The 12,827-nt window shown below is 45.6% G+C and overlaps 1 protein-coding gene and 1 long non-coding RNA gene across 5 annotated transcripts in view; one reads left to right on the top strand and one right to left on the bottom strand.

Moving 5' to 3' along the window:
- ZNF777 (zinc finger protein 777) overlaps window positions 1-2,591 on the bottom strand; it is a 29,177-nt gene extending 26,586 nt beyond the window's left edge. Inside the window, exons 1-2 of one of the 4 annotated variants that reach the window (XM_078343545.1) lie at window positions 2,435-2,591; window positions 1,261-1,342 (exon numbers count right to left, since the gene is read on the bottom strand). Coding sequence is in view for 1 of the 4 variants with exons in the window: in XM_009002860.5 (XP_009001108.3) it covers window positions 1,653-1,769 (117 nt within the window). In the remaining 3 variants the exon portion in view is untranslated. Of the gene's footprint in view, window positions 1-1,260; window positions 1,343-1,652; window positions 2,139-2,434 lie in introns of those variants that run through there. The other 3 variants (XM_078343546.1, XM_002751860.6, XM_009002860.5) reach the window with 3 other exon arrangements.
- Window positions 2,592-3,112: 521 nt separating this feature from the next.
- Window positions 3,113-11,080, top strand: LOC144578417 (uncharacterized). The gene is made up of 2 exons (XR_013524163.1): window positions 3,113-3,248; window positions 6,223-11,080. It is a non-coding gene; the product is annotated as an uncharacterized LOC144578417 (long non-coding RNA).
- Window positions 11,081-12,827: the final 1,747 nt, after the last annotated feature.

The following is a 12,827-nucleotide window of genomic DNA, read 5'->3' as shown; positions in this document are numbered from 1 at the left end:
ACGCAACACAATAGGCACATTCCAGCCCTTGTCTCAGAGGGAGATTAGGGTATCTGCCTAGCACTAGAAAGAAGGGAAAAAAGTCCCTGGGGGGCAAGTCAGTCTCTCTGAGTAATTCAGGGGTTTAACTGAAACAATGAAAAAAAAAAACAACAAAAAAAAACCCTCCAGTATAGCAAACAGAGCCCGCAGGGCATCTTTACCAGCTAGACAAATCAGAGCTCAAAGGAAAATACTATTTCTTGCCTATTACTAGACTGTCTCTCTCCATTTCCAGATTTAGAGGACTGTAGAGGGGCCACAGGAGCGCTTTCCCTCCCTCGACCCCCAAATAAAAGCCCTTTGCTATAATTTCATCCATCCAGGTAAACCTGTGGCTTATCTTACCTTAAACAGAAAGAAACGGTCAAAGAGAGAGAGGAACTGTAAATATACCTAAACGTAATAAGTTCAAATTCTCAAAAGGCTGGTAAGGGGTTAGAGGGAGAATTCTTCTAAACCATATTCATAGGATTTAACCGTCCCTCCCTCCCCAGAGGATCAGGAGTGTATTGAGTCTCCAGGATGCATGCCACATTAGCAGAAGCATCCATAACCACAGTATCTGACTTATTAAGAAAGTCGTGCCATTTTTTTGAATGACCCAGTGTGGTTCGCCCAGCAGTATATGCCATTCAAGGGCCCTGAAGGCCTGAGCCTAGAGAAAGGCATGAAAAAAATCTTCATTTTATTTTATTTTCTCAGGAGTTTTTTTTTTTTTTTAAATAAAGAATTGGGGGGCTTTTTAAAAAAGCCATATATCCTGCCTCCTTCCTGTGTACACAATAGGAAACTGAGGCTCAATGGCACTGACTCCCATGCAGTAATCCTCTCACTAGCATGGCCAGGGCGTCTCAAAAAGCAGGACTGCGGGGGGGCTCTGAGGGCTGATTTTTCCCAGAGTTTCTCCCCGAAGAGGAACGTCAGTCTCCAATCCCCGAGAAGCTCACTCCCCAGACACCATCTGTCAGGACACCCAAAGTTTAGCCCGCGGCCTTCCAAACGCAGAGGCCGGAGGCCGAGGCTGGAGCCCAGAGGGTCACCTGCTCCCATCGCGGAGACACCCGGCTGGGCGCTGCCCGGCCTCCCCCGCCGCCCCCGACGGGCCGCGTCTGCCGCCCAGCCAGCCCAGGCCCCTCACCCAGGGGTGGCCGCCGCCAGAGCCACCCCCTCCCCGTCCAGGGCCGCAGCCCGCTGGACAGGCCTTTCTGGCCGCCGCACCGTGCCACGGATGCCTCGCTACGTGACCTTGGGGCCGGCAGGGTGGATCGCCGCCAGGAGTCTGTGCCTCAGTGTCTCCGCTCTGCGAAATGGGAGAGCCGCGTCAGCGCCGCGCCCGGGCCAGGGAAGGCTCCGCGGGGCCGAGCTCTGCGGAAAACGTGCCGGCGGCCACCCCGACGGACGCAACGCGGGCCCCGCAGGGAGCGAGCGCGCCTCCGGGCGCCCCACCTCGGGGCCGCGTGTGTGCCGGGCCGGGCGTCCGCGCAGCCTCGCACGGACGGCGGCGGGGCCCGCAGCCACCCCCCTCCCCCCACCGTCCCGGTCCAGGCTCGCGAACACCTTCAGGGCGCCCCCACCCCCCGCGCCAACGTCGCAGCGTTTCTGTCCCTTACCGAGATCCCAGGCCGGGCCGCCGAGCCCGGGACACGCAGGCCGTCCCCGGGGCCCCGAGGCCGCGCGTCCGTGCGCGCGCGGGCCGCCCTCACCGGAGCCGAGGCCGCCTCGGCCATGGCCCTGCGCTGTCCGGCCCGCGCCCCCGGAGTCGCCGCCGCCGCCGCCGCCGCCGCTGCGCGCGGCCCCACGCAGGCCCGGCCGCCCGGCTCTCTCCGCAGGCGGCGCCGGCCCGGCCCTGTCTCCCCCGCCGGGGCTCGCGCGCGGCCGTCGGGCCCCGGCCTGCTCGGGGCGCGCGGGGGGAGCGGGCGCGGGGCCGCGGAGCCCGGGCGGCGGCGTCGGAGCGGGGCGTGCGGCTGTGCGGGCGGCCCGGCCGGCTGCGTCCCGACCGCGAGCTGGGCCCCGGCCCTCAACGGCGGCCCCCGGCCCGCGCGCCGCCCCTCTGCGGCCGCGGCTGGGACCCCGGCTCCGGCCCCGGCCCGGGCTGCGAGCTGCGCTGCCGTCCCGGCGCCTCTTCAGTAGGGGAGCTGCACAGCAGCTGCCATGTTGCTACAAACTGCATCCTGGGAGGCATGTCCCTCTCAGGCCGTTTAAAGAGAAACACTCCGAGGCTCGTCGGAGGCTGCCGGAACCCAGACAGCTCCATCTACAGCCGGTAGGAGCGAACAGTGTCGAGCGAGCCGCCCGGCGGCGACGGACACGCCCTGAGCCCGGGCCAGCCCGTCGTGGAGCCCGGGCCGAACCGCCGGGGCCTCCCACCCTCCGGGACCCTCCGGCCTCTCACCTGGGGTCCTCGCCTGCCCGGGCACCCTCGGGCGAGGCCGGGAGGCGCGCGGGCGGAGGCGAAGTCGGAGCGCGCAGCCCAGGCGACGTGCTGGGGTCTGGAGGCGGCTTGATTGGCTCCGACAGCCTTCCTCCCGCCGATCCCCTGCGCCTCTCACACCCAGAACCCGGGGTCGTTCCCTTTCAAAACCTGCGCTCACAAAGGGATCTAAGAAACCCGTCACACCAGAGAAAGCCCGGAGTTCATGTGACCAGCTCAGTGCAGCCCGGGTTCCAGGGACGCGGGCTGTGCTTCCAAGGGGAGCCAGGGGGTTGGGTGCTTTTGTGAAATGCCCGAGTGTTGTTTTCAACATGAAAGGACAGAATTCCTGGAATCAGACCCTGCTGGGGCTGGAAGGGGCCAGACCGGTCATTTAGGAGGAAACTGAGGCCGAGTGGGCAGCGACTTGTTTACCCTTAGTCACAGTATGAATGAATGCTCTTTGTAACCAGAAGTCCCAAAAGAAATGCGGGAGCTTAGAGTTGAGGACTCCCCTTCCTGGGCAGGTCCACTTAAACATGTATTAACTGGATACCTACGAGGTGGCGAGAACTGGGGATCAATTGGAAAGGAAAAAAAGAAGAAGAAATTAGAGGCAGGCGTCCTGGTTACTAGCGATGAAGCCCAACTGGAACTAACTTAAGGGGGAGGGGAGCAGAGGACATTGTGTTCACCTAATGGAACCCCAAGGAGTGGAGCTGGTCTTGGAAGGCAACAGGACTCAGTATGCTGGCAGCTCCACTCTCTCTTTAAAAATGGAAAGTTATGGACAGAGGTAAGGCCAGAGCTATGCATCCTGTCCCCTCCCTTCCCGGAGGCTAGAGTTCTCACCCAGGTCTTTATTTCCTACCCTGCCTGCACACTACTGGTTTTGGCATTTTTAGATTTTATGTAAATGATGTTATCCAGTCCCGATCCTGTTGCCACTTGCTTTTTTCCATGGGCCATTACGTTTTTGAGATACAGACATGTTTAAACAAGAATATCTGGTTCATTCATTTTACCCACAATATAGTATTTCATTGAATACATAAACTCCTGTTTAACGTTCCATTCCTCCTAGAGGAATGGAACAAACCTGCTGCCAGTGACATCTGCATGGGTGTCTCATTGTGCACTGCTAAAGTGCGTCTCTAGAGACGCCTAGACATGGGACACTGGATGGCAAGAGCACCTTCATCTTTCCCCGGCTTCCTGAACTGCTCACCAAGGGGATGGTGCCTGCTTACCCACCATTGTGTAATTTTCTCTTTCCTCATCCTGGCTCATATTTACTGATAATAGACTCAGAACATTTGCTGACATGAGTGTGAAATGGCAGCTCATTATTTTAATTTGTATTTGTATTTCCCTGATTAATGAAGTTGGGCATCTTTTGATGTTTACTAGACAGTTTCTTTCTCTATGAATTTCCTCTTCATATCCTTTGCCAATGTTTTTGTTGTGAGTTCTTTTTCTTATTGGCTTATGATATTTTTTTTTTTTTTAAGGCTAGTCAAGTGAAGCAGTGATGATATTTTATTAAAAATCTATTCTGGATCCTAATCATATCACCATTTAATGTAATTACTAATCCGCTTGCATTTAAATCCACCATCTTACTAGTTATTTTCTATGTGCTCCAAGTGTTCAGTGATACCTCTCTCTATTTCTCTCTCTCTCTCTGTGTGTGTGTGTGTGTGTGTGTCTTTTGCCAGCTTTGGGATTGAGGTTTTTTGTTAAATTTCATTTTTGTATTAGTATTCTATTTTTTTAGTTATTTCTATTTTCCACCATTTTCTCACTAGTTACACATCATGTTAAATGGTTGTCCTCAGTTTTACAATACACATCTTTAACTTTTTAACAGGCAACATAAATTATACCACTTCACATATGGCGCAATAACCTTACAACAGGTTATCCCTACCATCTTTTATACTGTTGTTAGCATACATTTTATGTTTATGTATGTTATAATCGCCACAATACCTTGTTAGATGTGCAGATGGCAAATAACTTCTCCCAGCCTGTCTTTTAACATGTTTCATGGTAAGTGTTGCACAAACATTAAAAAAACTGAAAGTATTATTTATATGCAGTGTAATGCACAGATTTCAAATTAATGGTTTGTCTGGCTTTGACAAATACAAAGACTTATGTACTCCATACCTCCCATCAGGATGTAAAACATTTCAGCCAGCCATGGTGGTTCACGCCTGTAATCCTAGCACTTTGGGAGGCTGAGGCAGGTGGATCACCTGAGGTCAGGAGTTCGAGACCAGACTGGTCAACATGATGAAACCCTGTATTACTAAAAATACAAAAATTAGCAGGGCATGGTTGTGTGTGCCTATAGTCCCAGCTACTTGGGAGGCTGAGGCAGGAGAATCACTTGATTCCAAGAGGTGGAGGTTGCAGTGAGCTGACATCGCATCACTGCACTCTGGCCTGGGCAACAGAGCAAAAACTCTACAAATATAATTTCATTACTGAAGAAAGTTTCCTCATGTTCTTTTCCAGTCTTCGAGTTCTGATGAATCCATGCATCTGTGTTCTGCCATGGTAGATTACTTTTGCCTGTTCATATAAATGGAATCATACATATACACTGTTCTGTATGTAGGTTCCTTTAGTCAGCATACTCTTTGAAATTCCGTCATACTGTTACATTTTCTGTAGTTCAGTCCTTCATGTTTCTCAGTATACATATTTCATTTCTTAAAATGACATACTTAATGTGAATGTATTCCTATAATTGTGTTTACTCTTGGTTTATTTCCCCCCACAAGATTACCAACTGTATATTTGCACATTGATAGTAAATATTGTGTCATCAGCTGCAAATTTTTGTTATGAATTTATCACAAAAGGAATTGTTTCAAAAACAGTATTAAATTGTTAGCAAAACATGTTTTGTATTTTCTTCAGTAAATAGTTCTTCTTTTTAAAAAACATTTTGTATATTATTTTATTATTTCTTTCTAATTACTGCATGGTGGTTTTAAAGAGTAGCCTGAATAAAATAGATTATTTGGATTGTTGTGATTTGCTTTGCAACCTATTTTTGTAAATAATCCATGTATACTTGAACAAAATCTCTAATTGTTTGGATAAGACTAGTTGAAGGCCAAGCGTGGTGGCTCACGCCTGTAATCCCAGCACTTTGGGAGGCCGAGGCGGGTAGATCACAAGGTCAAGAGATCGAGACCATCCTGGTCAACATGGTGAAACCCCGTCTCTACTAAAAATACAACAAATTACCTGGGCATGGTGGCATGTGCCTGTAATCCCAGCTACTCAGGAGGCTGAGGCAGGAGAATTGCCTGAACCCAGGAGGCGGAGGTTGCGGTGAGCCAAGATCGTGCCGTTGCACTCCGGCCTGGGTAACAAGAGCGAAACTCTGTCTCAAAAAATAAAATAAAATAAAGACTAGTTGAATATGCTTTTCAAATTTTCTATATCCTTACAAATTTTTGTTTATCAATTATAGAGAGGTATGTAGAAATCTCCCATTGTGATTTTTCCATTTTTCGTTGTAATTCTGTCATTTTTTTATTTATGTATTTTGAGGCTATGTCATTAGGAACATTGAACCTTATGTCTTTTTCATAATATTGTGATCTTATTTATCCTAGTAATGCTTTTGCATTAAAGCCTGTTTTGTCCAGTAATATTAATGCTCCAGCTTTTGTGGGGTTAATGTTTGCTGATATGTCTTTTTCTGTCCAATGAGTTACTTTGAACCATTTTGTGTCCTTATGTTTTAGGTATATGGCTTGCAAACATCATGTGACAGGATGTCAAGCACCATTTTGCCTGTGCCTGGGGATTGAGGCTAAGGCTCAGAACTAAGGACAAAAGATGTAAGGGACCCCACATTTTAACTTCATGTGGCCAAAAGGAGTTGAGACAGTCACTTACAGAGCTGACCAGGAGGTACCACCTCAGGATTGGCCCACAACTTGACACCCCTCCCCAGATACACAGAAAAAGACTTCAAGAGAGGGAGACTGTCTGTTCCTTCCCTTTTCCACCACATGAAAGAGTCTTGGTCTCCTTTTGTGGGACCCCAGGACTTGACTCATGATACTTTTCAGTCTCAATCTTCCACCATAGGGAAGAAGAGGAGGCCTTTGGTATATGTCTCCTGAAGTGTGCAGATGTACTGAATCATGGAAATAGTATTTTATGTTGATTTCTGAAGAAGTAACTCATCAGAGTAGGTCTTAAAGCATCATAGGGGACAGGTGGGGCTATTCCCACTCCATCCCAATTCCTCTTAACCCGATGGTGTGATGAGACGTCATCAGCTTCCTTGCCCCCCTGGGACAGAGCACAGAGATGAGTGGGAGAATCAGGGATTCTGCGCTGCTGTGAGCCACGGGCACAGGATGAGATGCTTGCCCCTGAGAAAGAGTTAGGGGAAATAGTTTCCAGATCCCTCTCTTGGGAGTGGTTCTCAGTGTCAGAGGGGGTGAGGGTGAAATTGAGCATGACCCCACTTACCTGGACACCACCATACCAGCAGATGCCTGCAGTCACAGGGGGAACCAAGCTGAATGAAGGTTCTTCATCAACAGATGTAAGCACATTCTCCTCTACCTCTTCTTTTACTTCATAAAGCCAAAAGTGAAGCTTTGTGAAGGCCTAGGCTGGTGTCTGTGTGAAGGAAGCATGACGGGGTCTGAAGAGTGGACCACATGTTCTCTTCACCCCAAGCTGTTAGTGCTCCAGGTAGATCTAGCCTGAACTGGAGTTGAGGGGACCTGAGTTCTGTGTTGAGTTTCACTTGAAGTTCAAATGTGCCTCACACTAAGACTGAAATGAGACTTTTCCTATAACAGAAAGTGATGAAATGTAGTATTAGAATTTCGACAAGATGTGATATGGTACCAAATAGCTGGAAAGCAAGGAAGGGTTGATGTAGCACAATTACAGGGTAGTCACTGGAAAAAGGAAAACTATTTTATGGTTGTGCTCTGATGAATTAATACTCCTAATAAAACTTAAAAGCATAGAGCTGGAGTTTTTTTTTTTTTTTATAATTTGACAACTTATTTTTAAACTAGAAAGTTTATTTTGTTTACATTTGTAGTGAATACAGATATATTTGGATTTTTTTTCCATCATTTTATTTTGTGACCTTTTCATCACTTCTTTCCCCCTTTCCTTACTTTCTATTAGATTAATGAAGCACTCTTCATTAAAATCTTCTCCCTCTGCTAGGCACCATTCTAATTCTACTCATCTAGCAGTTTTAATGAACATTTTAAACATTTATGTTTGACTCAGAAAGTCTATATGTAATTGATATCTCTGCCTTTTTCTTGAAATCACAAGTACTGTAGAATGCTTTCATTTTTATCCTACTCCATCCACCTTACATGTGATTGTTTTCTAGTAGTTTAGTTCCATTTTTTTTTGTATCCCTCAAATTTGTGTTGTTTTATAAAGTCAATTCATGTTAAGATTTACCCATGTTTACTGATTATTTTTCCTCACCATTGTTTCTTCTTATATCCTTCTCTTACTGAATTTACCTACTGGGTTCAAGTTTCTTCTTCCCAAAAAATAGTCCTTAATAGTTTTTTTTTTCAGTGAGGGAGTATGAATGGAATATCTCAGTTTTTATTTTCTGAAAACATCTTTATTTGGTTTTGCTGTCATATGATAGTTGATCAGGGTATAAAATCTTCATTGACAGTTATTTTCCCTTACCACTTTATATTGGTTAGTCCATTGTCTTCTGACTTCCATTTTTACAATAGAATAGTCTATTGTCAATCTAATAGTTTTCCTTGGAAGCCAATCTGGTTTTTTTCCTCTGGTTATTTTTAGGATTTCCTCTTTGTTTTTGGTGTTTGATAGTTTTATCACAATATTTTTACATGTGACTTTACCTTTTGTTGATGAAAATAGTCAAACTATAAAATATTTGAAGAGATTTTTTTCTAAGCCAAATAAGAGTGATCAAGAAAAAAAAAATAAAAAGTGACCAGGGGCCCATGACACAGCCCCAGGGAATTCAAAGTGGCTGGGCTACAGCTTGGTTTTTTATATAGGGAGACACAAGAAATCAATCAATATGTGTAAGATATACATTGGTTTGGTCTGGAAAGGAAGGAAAACTGGAAGCAGGGCCTTCCAGGACATAGGTGGATTCAAAGATTTTCTGATTGGCAATTGGTGGAAAGAGTTATTATCTAAAGACCTGGAATCAATAAGAAGGAATGTCTGGGTTAAGATAAGGGGTTATGGAGATCAAGGTTTTGGCATGCAAATGAAACCTCCAGGTAGCAGGCTTCAGAGCTCTTATCAGACCTCAAAAGATGCCAGACTCTTAGTTAATTCTCTTCTGGAGTCAGGGAAAAGACCTGGAAAGAAACATGGATTTTCTATAGAATGTAGATTTTCTCCCGAAGAGACAGCTTGGCAGGACCATTTCAAAATATGTCAAAGAAATATGTTTTGGGATAAAATACTAGAGTCAGGCTAGAATTTGGTGTCTTATTGCTATAAAAAGTCTTTTCTGGCAGTCTTAAGATCTCTGTTTTAATGTTAATGCTGGTCAGCTGTGCCTGAATTCCAAAAGAAGGAGGGTATAATGAGGCATGTGTAACCCCCGTTTCCCATCAGGGCCTGAACTAGTTTTTCAGGTTAGCTTTGGAATGCCCTTGGCTGAGAGAAGGGTCCATCAGTCAGTTGGGGAGCTTAGAACTTTATTTTTGATTTACATTCTATATATCTTATTTAGGACTTATGCCTCTTAAATTTGAGGATTTCTATCTTCAATTTTTAAAAATTGTTAGCTATTTTTTTTAAAAGTTCCTTTCTTCAAATGTCCTAATAATTGCTTTTTAGATGAGAGCATCTGATTAGATAGAGGTATGGTAAATATTCCTAGCCTATGTTTTTAACATATCATGTTTCTGTCCATTTTCTCTCTGTGTCATTCATTCTGGGTACTTTTCTTGTCTATCTTTGATTTAACTAATTCTTTTCAGCTGTATCTAATTCTGCAGGTTCACCAGTCCATTTAAACATTTTCAATGCATATATATTTATTTCTAAAAATTCTGTTGGTTTCTTTTTCAAATATTTCTTTTTTATAATATCTTGTTTGTTTTTTTTTCTTTTTAAAAATAGAGACTTTTACACTCCTAGTATCTTGATTTATCTTAGGGTTTGGTGATTTCTATTTCTATGCTTTTCCCACTCTGCTTTTTCTACTTTGTGCCCTCTATTAGTCTTATATATTACAAAAATACTCATGTTATATTCTCTTCTGGATTATCTTTACACGTATTCAAGCTCTTGGATTTTAATCCACTTCTTGTGTACTCACTGATGGTGGATTGTTTCCTTGTGGGCTTTGCAACATGTGACTATGTGCTTACACTGAGCAGGGAACTGTGGTCTGGATCATGGGATGGTTCCTCCTGTTTTTGATTTTGCTTCAGCCAGAAACCTCAAGTGCTATCATTGGGCTAGGGCCAATTTTTATGTTAATTTATCAGCTCAGTGGATAATGTACATTTGAATCACAAACCTTTATGAGGTACTAGATGTGGTTTTGAATTCTCAAGGAAGATACAGTCCCCTCTGGTGCTATAACCCAAAGTCCAACGTGAAACAGATAAGCTCTCTGTCATCTGTGACAGCTGTGGAGTTATGCCACTCACATCTCCATTCAGCTGCAAGGAGCCCTGCTAACTGACAGCTCAAGTAGTGAACCCCTTCAGGAAATGCCTTGGTTTTCATGCTTTTCTTAGGCAGCCCCAGCCCATGCCTGAGCAGGTAGGGTTCTTTCTGCCCAACACAGGACTCCTCTGATAGGCAATATTTGCTCTAGAGCCCATCGTCAGGTTGGCTGAAAGTCAGATCCACATCCTGCTCAGTTCCTGCTTCCTTGCCTCTTTGCTTTCACAAGTGTTGGCCCTGCCTTGTGGCCTGAGACTTGCCTGAAAGACCCTGCTTCCTCCTCCATTTATGTTCTATGGGCATTATTCTCCAGTAGACCTCCTGAACTCCAAACCATGTCTCAGTGTCTGCTTCCCAGAGATCAAACTAACACATCATCCTTTAGTGTTGGGATGCATTTTTTTCTGAATCATGTATTTGATGAAGATGAGGCCCTTGAAAATGAGACCTTCAAGGGGCTTCATGTGGAGGTGCCAGCTTGTACCTTTGTCAGGCCAAGGCCTACATATCCTTCTCTTCACCCCACTCCAGCTAGGCCCAGCAGCGACCCATGTGCTGACAACTTGGGTATAGTTTTGCCTTCATTTGGGGCACACTGGAGTTTCCTTTGATTTCATTCTATCTTAGCTCTATATTTAAAGTTATATTTATTAGGTCCTATCTGAAATTTCCAGATGTTTATAACTGCAGTGTATTTGGGTCATACAATCCACAATATTTGCATTTACTATTCTTTGACCACATTTTTTTAAAAACATAAATTATTTAAGTTATATATTTCATGTCTAAATTGCATTTTTAATGTTTCTAAATAATCGGGTACAAATTGTACAACTCTGGGTTAAAAGAAACTGACAATTATAACAAAATTAGAAACTTCATTTTATAGCTGTCAGGGAATAAAGGCCTCCTTATTTCTTCTAAGTTTCTTGCCTCATTTTAAAATTTAATTTTTTAGATTTTTATTTTTTGAGACAGAGTTTCACTCTTGTTGCCCAGGCTGGAGGGCAATGGCGCCATCTTGATTCACTGTAACCGCTGCCTCCCAGGTAGGTTCAAGGTATTCTCCTGGCTCAGCCTCCCGAGTAGCTGGGACCACAGGTGCCCATCACCATGCCTGGCTAATTTTTTGTATTTTTAGTGTAGATGGGGTTTTACCATGTTGGCCAGGCTGGTCTCAAACTCCTAATCTCAGGTGTTCTGCCTGCTTTGGCCTCCCAAAGTGTTAGGATTACAGGTGTGAGCCGCTGTGCCCAGCCCCTTGCCTCATTTTCATTTATTTATTTATTTGAGACAGAGTTTTACTCTTGGTGCCCAGGCTGGAGTGCAATAGTGTGACCTCAGCTCACTGCAACCTCCACCTCCCAGGTCCAAGCGATTCTCCTGTCTCCTGCCTCAGTCTCATGAGTAGTTGGGATTACAGGCATGCACCACCACACTGGGCTATTTTTTGTATTTTTAGTAGAGACGGGGTTTCTCCATGTTGGTCAGGCTGGTCTCAAACTCTCAACCTCAGGTGATTCTCCCGCTTTGGCCTCCCAAAGTGCTAGAATTACAGACATGAGCCACCGTGCCCAGCCTGCCTCATTTTTAAACAAACAACTTTTACACACAAAGCGAGGGATGGTCTCATAAGGTGACAGAGGGAGTCTGAGCAGGGGTCTGTGGAAAAACAGGGGAGGTATCAGTTCCACCTGCAGACATCCGGGAATGCTGGGTGATGCTTTGGGCCAAGACCTAGGGGAAAGTGGGAGCACACCAAGTGGCCCAGAAGGAGGGCAAGGACACGATACGCAGTGGGAACAGCATGGTGTCAGGGAAAGGCTGGCAGTCAGTTTGTGTAGAGGGTGAGACGCAAGCAGAGGAGCAGGAGATGTGTACAAGGAAGGAGTTCCTTCATGAGGGCTGGATGTGCTGTGAAGTGGGATTTTAGCCAGCAGATGATGAGGAGCCACTGGAGCACTTTAGATCAGGGAGCCTGGTGAACAGAATCCCAGTTAAAAAGGCCCCCCTGGGTCAGTATGAAGGATGGACTGGGGCGGGGTGGGGGTAGGAGTTACAGACTTAAGGCCCAGAGGCCTCTAACAAGCCTTCAGTGTGGAAGAATAATCAATGAATGCCAGGGAAATAAGAGTAATAGTTAACAAGTGGGCAGAGCAATCTTCAAAGATCTTGATGCTGTTGAGATGGTTTAAGTGCAGCTTGACCCATCTTGCCTTCAATCTGCCTGTGAACATGACAATGATGTAGCATTGCTACTTAACAATGGAAAGAGTTGGAAGGAGGGGGCCATCTTCAGAAGCGTCGGGAATAAGAGAACAAAACTGTAAAAAGATGAAGGAAAAGATGTCAAGAGGAGCCAGCGGCAAATGAGCACCTTTTGATGGGCAACAGAGGGTGGCCAAGATGAAGGAATGGCTGGAAGGATGAACCTCAAATGTTCTCATTTTGGCACAAGTTATTTTGGTGCCAGAACATATATGAATGTCCCAGGGAGTATTTGGCCTGGCTTCAGAAAAGCAAGGAGGGTTGCCCTGAGTTTTGGGAGGTGTGGTAAGCTGAATAATGCACCCCCTGCCCAGGGTGTCCACATCCTATTCCCCAGAACCTGTGAATGTGTTAACCTTACATAGCAAAAGGGGCTTTGCAGATGTGGTTGAATTTGGATCTT

This window comes from Callithrix jacchus, chromosome 11 (assembly GCF_049354715.1).
Source record: "Callithrix jacchus isolate 240 chromosome 11, calJac240_pri, whole genome shotgun sequence".
NCBI lineage: Eukaryota > Metazoa > Chordata > Mammalia > Primates > Cebidae > Callithrix > Callithrix jacchus.
The sequence above is the reverse complement of the archived record's forward strand: the minus strand, read 5'-3'. Positions and strand labels throughout refer to the sequence as shown.